Source organism: Lissotriton vulgaris, chromosome 1_1, assembly GCF_964263255.1.
Source record: "Lissotriton vulgaris chromosome 1_1, aLisVul1.2, whole genome shotgun sequence".
In the NCBI taxonomy this organism is placed as follows: Eukaryota; Metazoa; Chordata; class Amphibia; order Caudata; family Salamandridae; genus Lissotriton; species Lissotriton vulgaris.
The window spans coordinates 1,780,648,579-1,780,666,869 of NC_141685.1; the positions used below are offsets into that span (position 1 = coordinate 1,780,648,579).

At 47.5% G+C, this 18,291-nt stretch overlaps 1 protein-coding gene across 6 annotated transcripts in view; it reads right to left on the bottom strand.

Moving 5' to 3' along the window:
• The window catches only part of USP15 (ubiquitin specific peptidase 15), an 829,830-nt gene that overhangs the window by 348,455 nt on the left and 463,084 nt on the right, over positions 1-18,291 (bottom strand). For all 6 annotated transcript variants that reach the window (XM_086919102.1, XM_086919100.1, XM_086919101.1 and 3 more), the window contains one exon: positions 12,093-12,281. In XM_086919102.1, the coding sequence (XP_086775228.1) occupies positions 12,093-12,281 (189 nt within the window). The remainder of the gene's footprint in view (positions 1-12,092; positions 12,282-18,291) is intronic.

An 18,291-nucleotide genomic window follows, 5' to 3' on the forward strand; every position in this document is an offset into this window, starting at 1 on the left:
TACTCTCAATTTAGTAGTAGCTGGGTTGAGCAGTTATGCGTATCAGAGGGTAGTGTGAATGCATTTGTTGTACACACTTATACAAGGCAAAAACAAACACTCGATGACCAACTCCGGGCCAATGTTTTACATAAACTATTACTTTAGTTACTTTTATTTTTATGAACCAGGTGGAACTCAATTACAGGCAAGTAAACATTTCAGTAATGAAATACGTTCAATATACAGCTGGCAAAGATTGAATAAGCATTAAAAATACTTTACAGATACAGATACATGAAATACTTTGAGGTCAAAGAGATACTTTGCATTGTTTTCAGAATCAACACTTAGCGCAATACAGAGAAAAAGCAATGTAATTCTAAGGGACGAAAGACATCGAAGTACTTACAAGCTCAATCTTCGGAGGGTTTCCCCAACCCTGGGAAAGGGTCGGACCAAGGTGGGTACTGCACCACCGGCGGCACTGGAGCGGCTGGGTTTAGAGGTCACTGGGCCCAATGTTAGCCTACGGGATCTGGGGGCACCTCGTAGAGGCACCAGTTGCAGATAAGAACCCACGGTTCAGGGACACAGGCTCTGGGGGTTGAGATCAGCGCAGTAGGGGCCAAAAAGTAGCATCAAGACTGCTGCACCTGCGGCACAGGTGTAGCCGGGTGCAGGGTGCAAAGGAGGCACCCAGTACCCTCTAGGAATCACTGGAGATCCTCGGTTGGAGGCAAAGGCTGCAGAATCGGTCCAGAATGCTGGCTGAAGGAATTCACCAACTGGAGAGGTGAGTTGGATAGTGGGGGCTGCCAGGACACCTTCGGTTGGGCACTTCAAAGCTTGGGGGCTGCGGGTGCAGGGGTGTCTTTAGGCGTCGGGTTTCTCTAACCAGATCCGGTCGGGGGGCCCTTCAAGATGAGGCTGCAGGCATCGTGGGGAAGTTCAGGAGAGGTTGTCCAACGTTGGATTCTAGGTCAGGATCGCTGGGGCGGCATCCCTGGATCGGTGGGCTACCTGAACTTGGTGCATGGATTGAGGGTGCAAAATGGTGAAAGTGTTACAGATACGCCTGGATCCGGTGTCCTTGGGTTTGCTTCTTGCTGGACAAATCTGGTGTCCATGGGAGAAAAGAGTCTTTGTTGAAGGCAGCTCAGGTCTCCAGGGTTTTAGGAGGTTGCTGGCTGCAGGACACACCGGTTTTAACTAGGAGGGTCCTTGAAGTGGGAGACAGGCCTGTGGGCCTGGGACGAAGTCAGTTGTTGTCTTCCTCCTTCGCTGCTGCACGGATACGGTCCTTCTTAGATCGTCAAATTTGAGGAACAAAGTTCATGGGAGCCCTTAAATACTAATTTTAAGAGTTTTACTGAGGTTGGGGGGCAGTAGCCAAAGGCTACTGTTCCCTAGGGTGACTACTCCTTTTGGGTGTCCCCTCCCTTTGAGGAGAGGGGCACATCCTTATTCTTAGTGGGCCTAATTCTCTAAACCAAGATGGAGAATTCTCAAGCGAGGAGTCACCTCAGCTCCTGGCCACCCTATGGGTGTGTGCCAGGCCAAGGTGGACAATCCACTCCTACTCTGCTTACTAACTTTCCCACCTGTCCTGCCGCCAAAAGGTGGGTATTGGACAGGGGGGGCGGGCTTCTCCACTAGCTGGAGCAGCCCATATCAGCATAACCCAAGGTGAGCACTTTTGAGGCTCGCAGCCAAGTGTTTGTTGCTGTTCCTACAAGTGGAGAGGAGAAGCACCCCCACCCAGAGTAGGATTTGTTCCTGACCTCAGAGAACACAAAGGCTCTCATCCCATGAGGTCAGAAACCTGTCTGGTGGTGCCTGAATGGCAGCCAATGCACTAGAGGCCAGTCGTTTTTCAGGGGGCATGGGTTGGATACAAAAACCAAGTGCATTTTATAATAAGTCCACCACTGGCATCAGTGTGTGTTTCTTATGCTGAGATGTTTGATACCAGACTTCTCAGTCTTAAGAAAAGCCATCATGGAGCTGTGGAGCTTGTGTTGACAAACTCCCAGCCCATGTACTCAAAATGGCTTCACTACACTTACACTGACCCAGAATGGGCTATCATCCTGTAGGGGCATATTGGTCATGCAGTTATGCCCTCACCTGTAGTATAGCGTTTGGGATATAAGGCCTGCCAGAGGGGTGACTTACCTACTTCACAGGCCACTGTACCTGGACTAGACCCTGCTGTTGGCCTCTGCCTAATAACCTGTGAATCTCCAAGTGTCTCTCCTAAGGTCCTTGCAGGATTTAGAAGTGTAATCCTGTGGTGGATTGGGACAAAAAGAACAGAGGGTAAAATCTTTGACCAGGGCAAACTTGGTTTTTGTATCCAACCCACGCTCCTTCACTGTCAGCCTCAAATTGTACCTTGGTCACAGCTACACAACCACCGATTTCCATTGGCGCTTTGTTTTATCTCGTACTATTTCTACTTAAAAACTTAACAATTCATATCTTCAGCTCCCCTGTTTGGATTTCAGGTGTCAATTTGTTTATAAACTTTTCTTCAATTTTTAGGTCAAACCTTTGACAGCGCTTGCGCTGCCTGCAAGACCTGTTGTATTCTATTCTATTCTATGGCCCGTTGCACACCCAGAGATTGCTATTGGCTGTTGTCTGTGTCAATTAGAAATACAGCTTCTTGTTAATTGGATTTCACTCCATCCTTATAAGTAAAGAAAAAACACATGCAGCTGGTAACAATGTTTTTATAAGAGCGCACACTTCTTTCTAAACATGTGGTGAAAGAATATAACATGTTTACATCAACATATATTTATTTTTTCCAGGCACTTTTCTCTATTTTACCAATAAATTGTGTACACATTTAGCCCCTGCGCATTTGTTCATATTTAAACACTAACCGGGTTGAGTTATTGTAACTTGTCGGTGTATTCGCATTTCCATCACGCACGGTTATCAGCAGTTCGAAACATGCCTGGAAAGACTGATGTCATAAAATAACTTTTGTGGCCATTATTTTTTGTTTGGTTTATCACTCTGTATGTCTCTAAGTGATTGCAGGTGGCAGCTAATAAAGGCAGCTCCACCGTGAATGCTGCTACACTTGCAGAGTTGTCCTTATTAAGGTAGCTACCGAAAATAATTAGCTGCATGTGAATAAGTGTTTACAGATGTACTTTTTGATGAAGGACTTGTGGATGGTCAAGGGTTGGTATACCCAACAGCACCACCCCTCACTTATTGGATCCTAGTGTGTAATTGCTCCAATGCGTTTCCAAATTGCAGACAGTGTCCTTTCTTCAGAGCAGGAATTATGTCTGTTACCCGATGAAATTGCACTCATTTTATCGACCTAGGGAAGAATAAAACGATAAGTGACCCACACCGATTTCAATCGTCACCAAGAGGCTGAGCACAGATTCCCGGATTGCATTAATTAATTAGTACACTCAGCGCCATAACGGCTGGTATACTCCAATTCATTTTGTTTGTAAAGCGCACACTGGTAATTAAATTGCTTCTATGTGCTTTCATAAACAGCACCAGTGGTACGTTTAAGAGAGGTTTGCACTCAGTGCTTGTGGAATTTTATGCTGCATTCATTGAAGGCAGGGAGGGTGAAGTCAACTCTAGCTTTTCACGATGTGTGACTAGTGGGCCATAACGTCTGGTATGTCCATGTTAATGTTGCTCGTAAGGCGCACACAACGTAATTCAATTGCTTCTAGGTGCTTTTTTGAACAGAAACAGTATTAATTTCGAGGGAGATTTGCATGAAGGGCGCTTGTGGGATTTTAAGGTAGGCATGCATTGCCGGCCTGGTTAGGTGAATCAAGTGTAGCTTTTCACAGTGTGTGACTAAGGGGTAATTGTCGCTGTAATGGAACTTCCCCCTGTAGAGGTTTTGTAAGACATCAGGTTAATGGTCCATACGGGAAACATCCTGTACAATGACTTACGTTTACCACAAAGTCTTAATAACAAACCACGAAGTATGGAACCACGACGACGGGAACAAAGAAGAATGTCTAAGAAGAATGCTAGCACTTCATCTTCATTTCCAGGACACATTCACCTTGATTCGAATAGCGACTTATGGAATTATTAGGTTTATCAGGTAAGTTTAAAAAATGAAATAAATGTAAAACCTAGATATTTATTTGATTGTACGATCATTATATTATTATTGTGTCTAAGAAATATATTATTATTATTTTTTTTTAAAGTATTTCAGATAATTTTTCCAATTGATGAAGTATGTAGAGAGGATAGTCGTACCGTATTTAATAAAAAGAACAAAATAGCATTTATTGGTAATGGGCATTTTAAGCTAATTAATATCGCTGTTTAGGATGTAGTTGTTTAAGAAGTAGTGGTTAAATAAAGTTCGTTGTTTAGCTTTCATTATTGAGGAAGTCGTGGTTTAGGCAGTAGTTGTTAGGCCATAAACCTGGTCCATACACATACCATCGCCAAAGGTTGGTCACCTAAGGTGAGCGAGTCAAGGTCACCATAGGTGAGTCGTCAATTATACCCTAGGCTCACAGTGTTAGTGCCAATGTAAATGTTCAGAGGAACGTCACTGACAAAGTACCCCTATCAAAGCTCATCTATGGCATTGATTTTTATAGTGCGTTGGATCGGTATAATGCGAATGTGAAGATGGTTGGTGGTATTTTTTGCAGGTTTATGGGACAGGTACCTTCAACACTTTTTAAAATCTTTAATATATGATAAAAGAGCATACTAGTAAACGGCTGCAACATCGCTTACAGGGAAGCTATGTTAGAGGCAAGCATTCAGCAATCTGTGTGCATCTTTTTGTCATATTGTAGCTTTAAACATGAATTGTAAGGTGTACATCACCCGCATGGTCTTCTAAGGGATTGCAGAAAATCACTTTGGCACTTGTGTGTCACAAAATCCCACTATAGACAAGGTGGATGATCATAGCGCAGCAGTGGTCATGCTACCAGGAGGGTAGTCATGCATGGTGGGTGGGGCAAGGGGGTCTGTGTGTGTAGTGTAGGTCATTTGCCTGAAAATCAGAGATGTGCTCAAATCATGTCACAGCACGCAAGAAACACATATTCAAAGGCGAGGGAGCACATCAGGCACCCTTGTGTCTTGTGCGCTTTTATGAGATCAGTGTGCTCCTTAGAGATATTATGTGAAGAAAGAAACGCATTACTTACCTGTAACAGCAGTTATCCAGTATTGGTGTCTTTCATAGATTCACATGCCTGAATCATTCCCCGTCGTCGAGACGGGAGTCTCCGGTACATAGAAAAGTAATGTCCTATAGACATACATAGAGAAAAATAGGCCTAAGGGCCTCACCTTAGTAGCCTATCCTTGTCCTTATGTAAAAAGGACCAAACTCTTAGAGCCAGCCAATCAGCTATCACCTCCCTCTAGAACCTTCCTGACAGGAGCCTCAGTCTCTCAGATTTTCGTACACACCAAGCTAGGTAGGCGTAATACAGTTAGAGAGAAACGTGAGTCCTTCCAGGGGAGGCGGGAGGGTTGCATGTGAATCTATGAAAGACACCAATACTGGATAACTGCTGTTACAGGTAAGTAACGCGTTTCTTATCCAGTATTAGGGGTGTCTTTCATAGATTCACTTGCCTGAATCAGAGTAGTCAGCAATACATTATGCACATTTCTGATGTAATCATGCTATATAGTCATTTTAGATAATACACATATTACCATGCGACTTTGAAATATTAGCATACATCAATATATCATAACAGCAAGAGATGTGCATACCAGGATGGCGGGATGTTGGAAGGCTCACCTCACTGGAATAGATGGCGAAGCACCGCCTGGCTCACTGCTGCATCCTTCATAAGTTCAGCATCCAGGCAGTAGTGTCTGGAGAAGGTGGGCGGTGACTTCCACGTCGCCGCTCTACATATGTCCAAAATCGGTACTCCAGCGAACAGCGCTGCTGATGTGGACATCGCTCTGGTGGAATGCGCTTTAACATTAGCACTCAAAGGCCGTCTGGCCCTGTCATGGCAGAATGCTATCGCTGAGGAGATCTACCTCGAGATGCTCTGTTTCGTTAGAGGCATACCCATCCTTGGCCTACTGTAGGCCACAAATAGCTGTGATGACTTCCTGAAGCTCTTTGTTTTGTCTATGTAAAACTTTAGACACCTTTTGAGGTCCAAGGAGTGTAGCGTCCTTTGTGCTGCGGTGGTAGGGTTTGCAAAGAAGGAACGTAGAACCATCGGTTCATTAAGGTGAAAGTCTGAAGGCACTTTCGGTATGAACTTGGGCTTTGTCCTCAGCACCACCCTGTCCTGTTTGAACTGCATGAAGGGTTCCTGAATGGATAGAGCCTGCAGCTCACTGACTCTCCTGGTAGACGTTAGAGCGAGCAGCAGAGCTGTCTTCCATGAGATGTACTTGATGGATGCTCGATGAATGGGCTCAAAAGGGTGCATCATGAGTTGGTTGAGGACTAAATTGATGTGCCATGTCGGTGGCACCTTTCTAGGTCTTGGGAAGGATCTATATAGTCCCTTTAGGAACTGCTTGATAAGCCTATTGGACCAAAGAGACGGTCCCTTGTAAGTCCTGGTGAATCGTGAAATGGCCGTCAAATGCACCTTTATGGATGCGTGCGCCAATCCTGACTGTGCCAAGTGCAGTAGATATGGCAATATCTGTTCGGGTGTGATATGGAGTGGTCTCAGGCCTTTCTCTAAACACCATATGCAGAATCGTTTCCATTTTAGAGAGTACGTTTTGTTGGTACTGTCCGCTCTTGCTTTTGCCAGCACGTCCCTGCATTCCTGCGGGATGTTTAGATGACAAAACTCTCTGTGCTCAGGAGCCAGGCCGATAACCTGAGCGATTGCAGGTTCGGGTGTTGCACCTGCCCGTTGGACATTGTCAGCAGGTTCGGGTGCTGCTTCAGACGAATCGGTGTCCTGATGGAGAGGCGATGAAGATCCGAGAACCAGTGCTGCCTCGGCCAGAACGGGGCAATAAGGATCAGGGTACAAGGCTCCGCCTTCATCTTCCTGAGAACCCTGGGAATCATCGGAAATGGTGGAAAAGCGTACGCAAATACGCTGAACCAACCGATGGAAAAAGCATTTCCGAGTGACTTTGGTTGGGGACGCCAGCTTGCGTAGTTTGGGCATTTGGCGTTCTCCTTGGTGGCAAACAGGTCGATTCCTGGAACTCCCCATTCTGAGAATATGTGATCCAGCGTACTCTTGTCGAGCTCACATTCGTGGGAGAGGCATTTCTGTCTGCTTAGGGCGTCCGCAATGGTGTTGTCCTTGCCCGGGACATAGTCCGCCCTGAGCGTGATCCCATGGAGTACAAGCCAGTTCCAGACCTTTTGCGATTCGTGTGATAGAGTGAGCGAACGCGTTCCTCCCTGTTTGTTGAGATAGTGCATCGTCGTGGTGTTGTTGTTCTGACGAGCACCTGGGAGTTCTGGATGCGTGGTAAAAAGGCTTGTAGTGCCAGATACACAGCCCTCAGTTCCAGAAGATTGATATGGAGTTGCTTCTCCTGATTTGTCCATTTGCCGCTTATTTGGAGGTCCTGGAGGACAGCTCCCCAGCCTTCCAGGGATGCCTCCGTGGTGATCACCAGAGGTGCTGCTGGAAGTAGGAATGGCAGTCCTATAGACAAATTCTTGTGATTTCTCCACCATTCCAGACTCTTGGATATTTGTGGTGTTATCTTCACAATGTCCTCGAAAGAACCTGTACTCTGTGTCCATTGGTTCGTGAGGGCTTCTTGCAATGGGCGCATCCTGAGTCTGCAGTGAGGGATGAGGAGTATACAAGAAGACATCATTCCTAGGAGTGATTTGTAGGTTCGACTCTTAGGGACTTCTTTGATGCCACAGCCGTGGCCAGAGATATTATTTTGTTTTTCCTTTCCTTTGAAGGAAATGCCCTTGCGCATTCCGTGTTCAAGGTCGCCCCGAGGAAGGTGATGTTTCTTGTTGGGGTCATGCAGGATTTCTCGTGATTGAGAGTCAATCCTAGCTGCTGAAAGAGATTGGTGCAGGCGTTGGAGGATTCGGTCGCGCCTGCAGCTGAAGGTGCCTTTACCAGCCAGTCGTCGAGTTAGGGGAAGACTTGGTGACCCATTTGACGCAGGAAAGCTGCCACAGGTGAAAGGCACTTGGTGAAAATCCGCGGTGCGGATTTGAGGCCAAACGGTAGGACTTTGAATTGGTAGTGCTGTCCTGCCACCTCGAATCTCAGGAATTTTCTGTGCCCCTTGAGGATCGGGATGTGGTAGTAGGCATCCTGGAGATCCAAAGATGTCATAAAATCTCCTTTTTCCAGTATGCCTAGTATTTCTTGGATAGTCACCATCCTGAACGACTGACTCTTCAGGAAAGAGTTGAGTGCCCTGAGGTCTAGTATGGGCCTCCACTTTGTCTCCTTCTTGCAGATAAGAAAGAAGCGGGAATAGAATCCTTTCCCTCTTAGAGACGATGGAACTCGTTCGATCGCTCCTTTCTTCAACATCGCAGATATTTCCTGGAGCAGCAGGCGTAGATGTTTGTGCGGAAGCCTGCGGGGAGGGGTTCCAGAGGGGTTCCAGGTGGGATGGTGGTGAATTCCAGGGAATGGCCGAATCTTATTAATTGAAGTACCCACCGATCTGTGGTGATGAGATGCCAATTGTCTAGGAAATGGGTCAATTTTCCTCCAATCTTTATTGAGGGATATAGTTGCTGGACTGGCTGGAGTAATTGGTCACTGGCGTCCGCCAGTGCTTTTTTTCTGGTTTTTGCCCCTGAAGTTTGACCTCCCATAAGAAGCCTGACGAACTTGTTGCTGCTTCTGTTGGTACTGGGATTTATTCTGGTAGGAATACGAGGACCTATTTTGATAGGATCCCCTGTAGGAGGACTGGCCCCTGGATTTGTTGCCTCGAAAGGACTGGTTCCTTGCCTGCAAAGTACCAAGTGCTCTAGCAGTATCAGTGTCTTTCTTGATCGCTTGGAGCGCCTCGTCAATCTTGTCCCCGAAAAGGTGTTGGCCGTCGAAGGGCATGTCCAGCACCTTCGTCCGCACCTCTTGTCTGAATGATGTTGCCTTAAGCCATCCCTGACGGCGCAGGACTGCTGCCCCAGCTAGTTGTCGAAAGCCCGTCATGACTACATCTATGGCACAATCAATTATCTCAGCTGCCGAGGTTTGACCCTCCGTAAGCAGTTCCTTGACCTCCTCCTGAACTGTGTCTGGCAGTTCCGCTATATATGGGACTATATCTTCCCAAAGCTGGCGGTTATAACGCCTCAACAGGGCTATGGAGTTGGCCACCTTGATGGTCATGGCCGATGTCGTTGGAAACCTTTTACCGATTGTGTGCAACTTCCTGCCTTCCTTGTCCGGTGGGGCTGACAGAGGAGAGGAAGGGTTGCGAGAATTCTTTTGGGCCGCCTGGGTTACGACCGAATCCGGTTTCGGGTGCCCATTAAGGCAAGCTGGCGCTGTGGTTGGAGCCTTGTATTTTTTATCCAGGCGTGGAACAACCGCAGGTACAGAGGCCGGCGTCAGCATCAGTTTCTTTCCCTGGTCCCAGAGAAATTCTATTATTGGGATAGACTTCGTTGTCTTCTTTGTTTGCTCCTTGAAGTCATGTAAGAAGCACTCGGTCTCAGTTGATTCCATCACCATATGAAATCGCTTCGCTGCTCTTTCCACTATTCTATGGAAACCGCCAATGTCCACTGGCGGTGAATTTGCCTGGCGCGGTGTGGGTGAAGCTGGGGAAGATGCCACATACTCTTCCTCCTCTTCGTGATCCGTCTGGTCTTCTTGGACTTCCCCCTCTTCCATTTCTTCAGCCTCCTCATCTGATGATTCTATCACCTGAGGTGGCACTTTCTCATGGCGGACCTGAGTAGTTGGCCGTGTCTGTTTTGGGGCTGCCGCTGGTGTATTTGTAGCAGGCGTCGGGCCCCCTGTCTCAGTTGTCGGTGTTACCGGGAAACGCTGTTTGTAATCCTGGATAAGGTATTTAAGGTCATTTACAATTGAAGCGGGAAGGCATACCATCGGGGTGACCTCTGTGCGAACATGAGCTTGGAAAGAGTGTTCCTGGTAGCTCATCTCCTCCTGTTCATCCGTGCTCTGACATTTCACGTGAAGGTCTGAAAGGGAAGTAGCCTGATCCAGGAGTTCTTCTTCAGAGTCCTCACTCTGGAGAATGTCCGTAGGCAAATGACTTTGCACCTTACTTGGTGACGTTGTTTCTGGTGTAATCTGCTTCTTGGTCAGTTTGCCAGACACAGAACCTTTTGCAGGAGCCCCTGCCGTCGTCTCTGGTGTTGTCGACGGTGGCAAGGTCAAAGACGACGTTTCTATCAGCTTGGATTTCTTCCACGGCTCCGTAATGGTCGATGACGATTCCCCCGTCGACGGTACCCTCGTCGACGGCGCCTCCGTAGACGATATTTTCTTCGTCGACGATGCCTTCATCGACGTTGCGCTCGTCGACGATTCATTCCTCGTCGACGGTGATTTGGTCATCGACGTCTTCGTCGTCTTCCTCGTCGACACTCCCGTCGACGGGGGGCTCTTCATCGACTATGTCGTCGTTGACGGGGCAATCTTCGTCGTCGACGAGGTTTTGGACGTCGACGACGGTTTCAGCAGTATTATAGATGGAATAGGTTTACCTGCTGACGATGATGAAGGAGTGGTCGTCGTCGATGAGAAAACCGACGACGCTGTCGTCGTCGACACAGTCGTCGTCGCTGTGGAGACGTAAACTGGCGCCACAACTCTTTTGGATGACTGCGTAGGCTTCTTAAAAGCCTGAGAATCCTTTACAGACACTGAAGATTTTGTCGATCTTGCCTCTGAAGACTTCTTTTGTGCCTTCATAGGAGGAGTGTCTGAGGGGCCAGGGGACGCCACCCTTGGCCTCTTCAGGGAGACTTCTGAGGTCCTTGAAAAGCTTCCCTCTGAGGATTCCACATTTTCCCTCTCTTTAAGCCTGTCCAGACAGATAAGCAGGCGACCTTCTCTGTCCCTCAAGGTCTTGTTAGGGAAAGACCTACATATCTTACAGTCTTTAGGTACGTGGTCAGGATAAAGGCAATATAAGCATAGGTCATGCTTGTCTTCAACATGTAGCCTTTTCTTCCCACATGAAGAGCAGGCCCTGAAAAGGGCTTTCTTCTGGGATTCAGACCTGCCAGAATTTTGAAGAAATAAATCACTTACTGTAGTGATAAGTGGCTTGAAGTCATCCTGTTCAAGATTTTGAAGGAAGAACTCACTTTTAAAAGTGAACAAGTTGGTTTTGAAGAGATCCTGAGGAGAACTCAGGCTGGAGACTCCCTAGCACAACGTGCGGTAGAAAATCTGAGAGACTGAGGCTCCTGTCAGGAAGGTTCTAGAGGGAGGTGATAGCTGATTGGCTGGCTCTAAGAGTTTGGTCATTTTTACATAAGGACAAGGATAGGCTAATAAGGTGAGGCCCTTAGGCCTATTTTTCTCTATGTATGTCTATAGGACATTACTTTTCTATGTACCGGAGGCTGCCATCTCGACGACGGGGAATGATTTAGGCATGTGAATCTATGAAAGACACCCCTAATACTGGATAACAGGGAGCCACATCTTTTGATCCACACTCATCTAATCAACATCGGCCAGGCTAGCTTGAATCCAGTGGCACAGTGAGTAAGGGACCCACGTCTGGGCATACCCATGGCCTTTTTGGGCGAACATAGCTAACACAACAAGATGATGGATGGAGTGCTGAAACTTTTCAACCACTCGCCCCAGTCAAGGTTTACAATTATGTTGCACCCATCTTTGGGTTTTGGTATCATTTCGTCAGGACAGGAGGAGAACAAAATCATGGTGAGACTATGCCACCATTCACATCTACAAAAAGGTTTGCACTAGTATGATATGTAATAAGGTTTCAGCTGTTACATATTTCTGAATTCTTACACATTAATATAGCTGTGACAACATATAGAAACCATGGGGAGTGCTCACCTCTGCATCAGTTAGTAGTGCTCAAAGTGACCTTTGATGGTATAATGCAAATGAAAAAGTCAAACTTTAACCCACAAACAAGTAAATAAAACTAGTACTCACCACATTCTCAACAATAACAGGTTGTAAAGCTTATCTTCAGTGATGTTCCTAGGTACGGTCATAAGAAAAGGTTGGCCAAACAATGTTGAGCCATGATGACTATAACCTGTGTGGCGATACTTTTCCCTTAGATAGATAGGAATAACAACTTGTTCTGTATCTTCTGTTCCATTTATGGCAGTTTCAAATCTGAAACACATAGAAACAGTCATTATAAAAAGGTTCTAGTCCTTTAAAATATTCACAAATTTGTAGGCAGTCATGGGTAGTCAATTAAAGGAATGCAAAAGGCAGACTTGCATCTCCTTCATAAGTATGTTTTTATTGCTAGATGTAAACAAGTAACAATCCCGGAGGCATTTGGCTATAGTTTACTTGGAAGATGTTAAACCTGTATGAACAGATCCATAATTTAACAAGCATTTACAATGCAATGGTCTCGGCATTGTTAAAGTTAGAGCTATTGGCATTGCTCATGACACTATTTTTATTTATGTTTTTGTTTTTAAAACATATAAATAAATGGCATTGTCATTTACAATGCCAATAGCTTAATCTCTCGCAAATGCGAGACCTATTGCATTTGCACCCACACACAGAGCCCCACACACACACAGATCCCCACACATACAAAGAACCCCCCACACACACAGAGAGCCACACACACAGAGCCACACACACAAACAGAGCCCCACACACATACAGAGCCCCCCCCCACACAGAGCCCCCCCCCCACACACACAGAGCCCCACACACACACAGAGCCCCCCACACACACAGAGCCCCACACACACACACAGAGCCCAACACACACACAGAGCCCCCCTCCACACACACACACAGCCACACACACACACAGCCCCACCCACACACAGGGAGCCCCACACACACACACAGAGCCCCACACACACACAAAGCCCCCCACACACACAGAGCCCCCCCCACACACACACAGCCCCACACACACACACACAGCCCCCCACACGCACAGAGCACCCCCCCACACACACACAGCCCCACACACAGCCCCACCCACACACAGAGAGCCCCACACACACACAGGGAGCCCTCCACACACACACAGAGCCCCCCCCCCCACACACACACAGCCCCACACACACACAAAGCCCCCCCACACACACTGAGCCCCCCCCACACACACAGAGCCCCACACACAGCCCCACACACACACAGAGCCACCCACACACACAGACACACACAGACAGAGAGAGCCACACACAGGGAACAGAGGCCAGAAAAAACGATCACAATGAGGGAACAGGGGGCAGAAAAGCAAGCACAACGAGGGAACAGGGGGCCTGAAAGCTAGCACAACGAGGGGAGTCTTTTGTTGCTCTCCACCTCGTTCCACACAACCAACGTTGTCACAGCTTCTGATTGTCGATTGTCCATTCCATCAGGTCGAAGGCTTGTTGTTAGTCCACGTTTTCCTCTGGGTTATTCAGAATTTCATACAACTGTATCGACGACGAGCCGTGGCAGAGAATAACAACCAGTGCCGGGCTGGGTACCAAAAGGAAATAGGCCCTGGCCCACATTTATAAACTAGGTAGTGAAAAAATCCCCCACGTTTGGAAACAGACCAACTGTAGACTTCTTGTTTTGTTGTCCCTAGAGGGTGGATCGCAGTCTTCGTGCTTGCTGTAGGCAATATGAGGAGTAATATTTGAGAGATGCAGCAGTGAAATACACTAAATTCCTTCTGTATCAAAAAGATAAAAAAGTTGACACGGCCCTGCTCTTCTACCCACAAAGTGCGACGGATCCATACATGCTGCATGCAATAACAGCATCCGCAACCTGCACAGTGCTGCTGCTGTTGGTGCATAGTTTTTAAATATTTTTATTACACTAGCCCACCACAAATAGCCAAAACTAATCCACCATCCCACACACAGCCACAAAACCGGCCCTAACAGTTTTTTTTTTTTGTTTTTTTTTGCGCAAGACCTTTATTGAAAATCAAGCATTTGACACAGCAAGAGCCTACAACCCGGAGGCCGGCTCGCTACGTTTATTCCATTAACCATCATCGTAATCCAATGTTACACATATTCCAGAATATTGCAGGGTATCGCACGTATGGTTAATAGTTGGCATTCGAAACTGAGTCTCACTTTTTTCACTTTTTATAACAAGAACATTAAACCAACATACCCCAATTCGGCCGTATCGTGTAATCCTAATGTACTACCCAGCAGTCGCGTCGATACATCTAAGGTCCCTCTCCCCCCGCCTCCATCTCACACCTGTCCCATCAGCACTCATGCAGTCCTGCAACCCATTCAGTCCGTGTGTGGAAGTTCCTCATTATCCTGCTGTGAGGTCAGATAATCTTCTAGATAAACCCACATGTTTTTTGGTCGTGACTTAGCTGGCATCAGTTCTTCGTAAGTTTGTAACTTGTCACGGCAGGTGGACATGTCATGTAACCATGTTTTTAACTTCGGCACTTTGCGACTATGCCAGCATTGTGCCACTTGTCTCTTAGCCAATAAGAGTGCTATCGCACAGAACTTCTTTTTCAAGGCTCTGAACTGCGGTACTATCCCCAATAAGCAGACTTTGGGTGTGCAGTGTACCTCCTCCTCCAGCATGACAGATAAAGTAGTAGTCACCTGCCCCCAGTATCCTCCCACCTTGGCGCAGTCCCACGCTAAGTGTGCAAAGCCCGCCCCCTCCCTGTTGCACCTTTTACATCTATCCTCCTCTTGAAGCCCAAATGTAAACAATTTCTCTGGTGTGTAATATACTTGATGGAGGAATTTAAAGTGAATCAGCCTCAGATTACCATTCGGTGTGAGTATTTGTGTCAGAGCGCATGTGTTAGCCCATTCTTCATCAGATAATGGCGCGTCTAGTAGTGCATCCCACCGCCCTTTCGCTTTCAACCCTTGTCCATCCAGTTCCAATTGTGCGGCTGAATACAGCCTAGACACCAGGTGTGATAAATCATTAGTTGTGATTAACAGTTGCAGTGGTGCAAGGCATTGCGGCTCTGAAGGGAACGTAGGGTAGTGCTCCCTCAGGGCTCTAGTGAGTCTGTAATACGTGAAGCGAAACATGGACGTTTGGTTATTTACATAACCCAAGTTGTCTAAGCCCACGAACTCCCCATCTCGGAACACGTCACCCATCCTATCGATACCGGCTTTGGCCAGTAGAGACATTCCGACGCTCTCCCCAGTTACCGAGAGCTCCTGGTGGTGGTGTAGCACCATGGCTGGTGCATATAGTGGGGTCTTGTGTGCTAGTTGCCCTAATTTATGCCAGGCTTTGACCGTGGTATCTACCGTGTTGATATCTCTAGCATGTAGCGGGGGGCGGGTGTGTGAGATGATTGCCGTGAGTGGAATAGGGTGTGTGTCGCTCTCCTCTATAGCGGTGTGGGTGAGGTAAGGAACTGCGTGATACCAATACGCCGCATATTGTGCCTGTGCGCACAAGTAATACAGGAGAAAGTCAGGTACCCCGAAGCCGCCTCTTGCAAGTGGAAGTTGCAGAGTCCGTAGATCCACACGTGCCTGTTTACCCGCCCAAATCAAGGTCCGCACCAAGGAGTTTATATGTCGGAAGATAGCCTGCGGTGGAGTGATTGGTATGTTGTTAAACAGGTATAACAGCTTGGGCAGTATGTTCATTTTAACAATCGCTATCCTGTCCGCCAATGAAAGGGGCAGACGTATCCAGCGTTGTACACTGTCCTCCAGTTTCGTCAGCACCACTCCGTAGTTTGCCCTGAGCACCTCATCCGGATCTCTGTGGTACATGACCCCTAGGTATCGTATAGGGTCCGGTTGCCAACCCAGCGGAAAGTCCACCACAAACTCAGAAGTGGTGTCCGTGAGGGGTATTATAGACGATTTGGACCAATTTATGGCTAGACCCGAATGTCCCCCGAACCTTATGTATTCCCTGAGTATGGCGTTCAAATGAGTCTCCGGGTCCCGGACGTATAGCAACATGTCATCTGCATATAAGGAGATGTGAAGCGGCCTGGCTATGAAGTGCAGTGCCGATTCCCTGTAGTTCTGTCGTATCTGACACGCCAAAGGTTCTAGTGCTAATGCAAATAATAGCGGCGAGAGTGGGCAGCCTTGCCGCGTCCCTCGCTCAATCGCAAATTGGTCCGAAATGTATCCATTAATTCTGACCCTAGCATGTGGTTTCGTGTAAAGCAGGGTGACCCATTGCACAAAACGTTTAGGGAACCCCATTCTATTGAGGACAGTGATCATATACCTCCATTCAATAGAGTCAAACGCCTTCGCCGCGTCTAGCATGACCGCTACAGCTTTGACTGAAGGTTGTAGATAGTGCGATAGTGCAAATAGAGTCCGGGTATTATGTGCTGTTGATCTGGTGGGCACAAATCCGGACTGATCCGGTAGTACCAGACTAGTCATCAGTGGTGATAGCCGCTGGGCTATAAGCTTAGCAAGAATTTTCGAGTCTACGTTGATTAAAGATAACGGTCGGTACGAGTCACACTCCTCCGGATCTTTAGATGGTTTCAGAAGAGCGATAATCATGGCTTCGCGTAGCGTGGGGGGAAGTATGCCTTTCTCAAAGGAGGTGCCATACATATCTACTAAGTTTGGCGCTAGTATGTCTGCATATTGTTTGTAAAATTCCGGGGTGAACCCATCCGGGCCAGGTGCCTTGCCATTCGGAAGTGAGCCTATTATCTCTTTAACCTCATCCGCCGTGATAGGCCTTGCTAAGTACTCTCTGTGTGCATCTGACAGCCACCCTATCGCTACGTCGTGCAGGTATGTGTAGGTGTCATCCGCCGGAGCAGTGGGTTGGGATTTGTATAGGGAACCAAATGAATTCACAAAGCATTTCAGTATGTCATTAGCATGGGTTTGTGTGTCGCCCTCCCCGTTCTTTACCCTAAGTATCGTAGTCTGGCCTCGACCTGTGCAGATCTTCCTAGCCAACACAGCCCCCGGCCGACCTCCTTCCCCAAAAGCTCTAGCCACATGCGTGCGGTTTAAATATTTCATTTCAGAGTCTAGAAAGGTCTCGTGTTCTGTGTGTATTTCGCGAAGCTTGGCCAGGTGCGTGATATCCTGAGTGGATTCATATAGGGATTCCAGGTCTCTCATTTGCTGTTCGCATCTGCGTATCTGAGTTCTAATATCTTTCAGAACCCCTACCGTGGTGCTTATACAGACCCCTCTTATCGTGGCCTTGAATGCTTCGCAGAGGATGCCAGGATCATCAGCCGATGGGGCATTAAGGTCAAAGTAATCTCTAATCGCCCTCAGAATCGTGTCGGCATAAATGGCATCAGTTAGAGCACGTGCGTTAAAGCGCCATTGGAAAGGGGGGGGTGTGTATCGTGGAACGTCCAGCTGTAGTAGGACAGGATTGTGATCAGACAGCGTGCGAGGGAGCAACTGCAGGTGTCTCACCCATAGTGCCAGATCAGAGGAGCCTAGCCAGTAGTCCAATCTTGACCAGCTGTTGTGGGAAGCATTAACGTGCGTGGCCCCAGGCGCGTCAGTGTACCTCAACCTCCAAAGATCCGCCATACCCAGATCCTTCATCATGTGTCCCACCATTGTGCGTGAGTGCTTGTGCTGTTCCATCGAATTGGTTGACCGGTCTAAACCATCACAGAGTGTCACGTTCCAATCCCCACCACATAATATATGTGCGCTATTGTGTTCCTGTAGGTGTCCCCATATCTCCCTGAAGAAATCCGGGGCATCTGTGTTAGGACCGTATACATTCAGCAATGTAACTTTCTGCCCCCTCAATGTACCTGAAACCATTAAAAACCTGCCTTCAGGGTCCTGTGTGACTGTGTGACTCACAAAACCCACCCCTCGTTTCACCAGAATGATCACCCCTCTAGAGTAAGAAGAGTACGAGGCCCTGAAAACCTCCTCCGCCCATCTTGCCCCCAGGTGCGCTTGTGAGTGTGGGGCCAGGTGAGATTCCTGTAGGAATGCTATATCCACATTCCACCTCGTCAGGCTAGCAAAAATCTGTCGTATTTTACGCGGCTGTGAGAACCCTCTAATGTTCCAGGTTAGTATGTTCAAACTGCGTCTACCCACCTCCCTAGTCCCCATCAATTACCAATGACATAATGCATGAGCGTTCCATACAAATCAATTGCATAAGGATCAGGAGCATCTCCCTATTAGGTGCTCCAGTCGTTCCA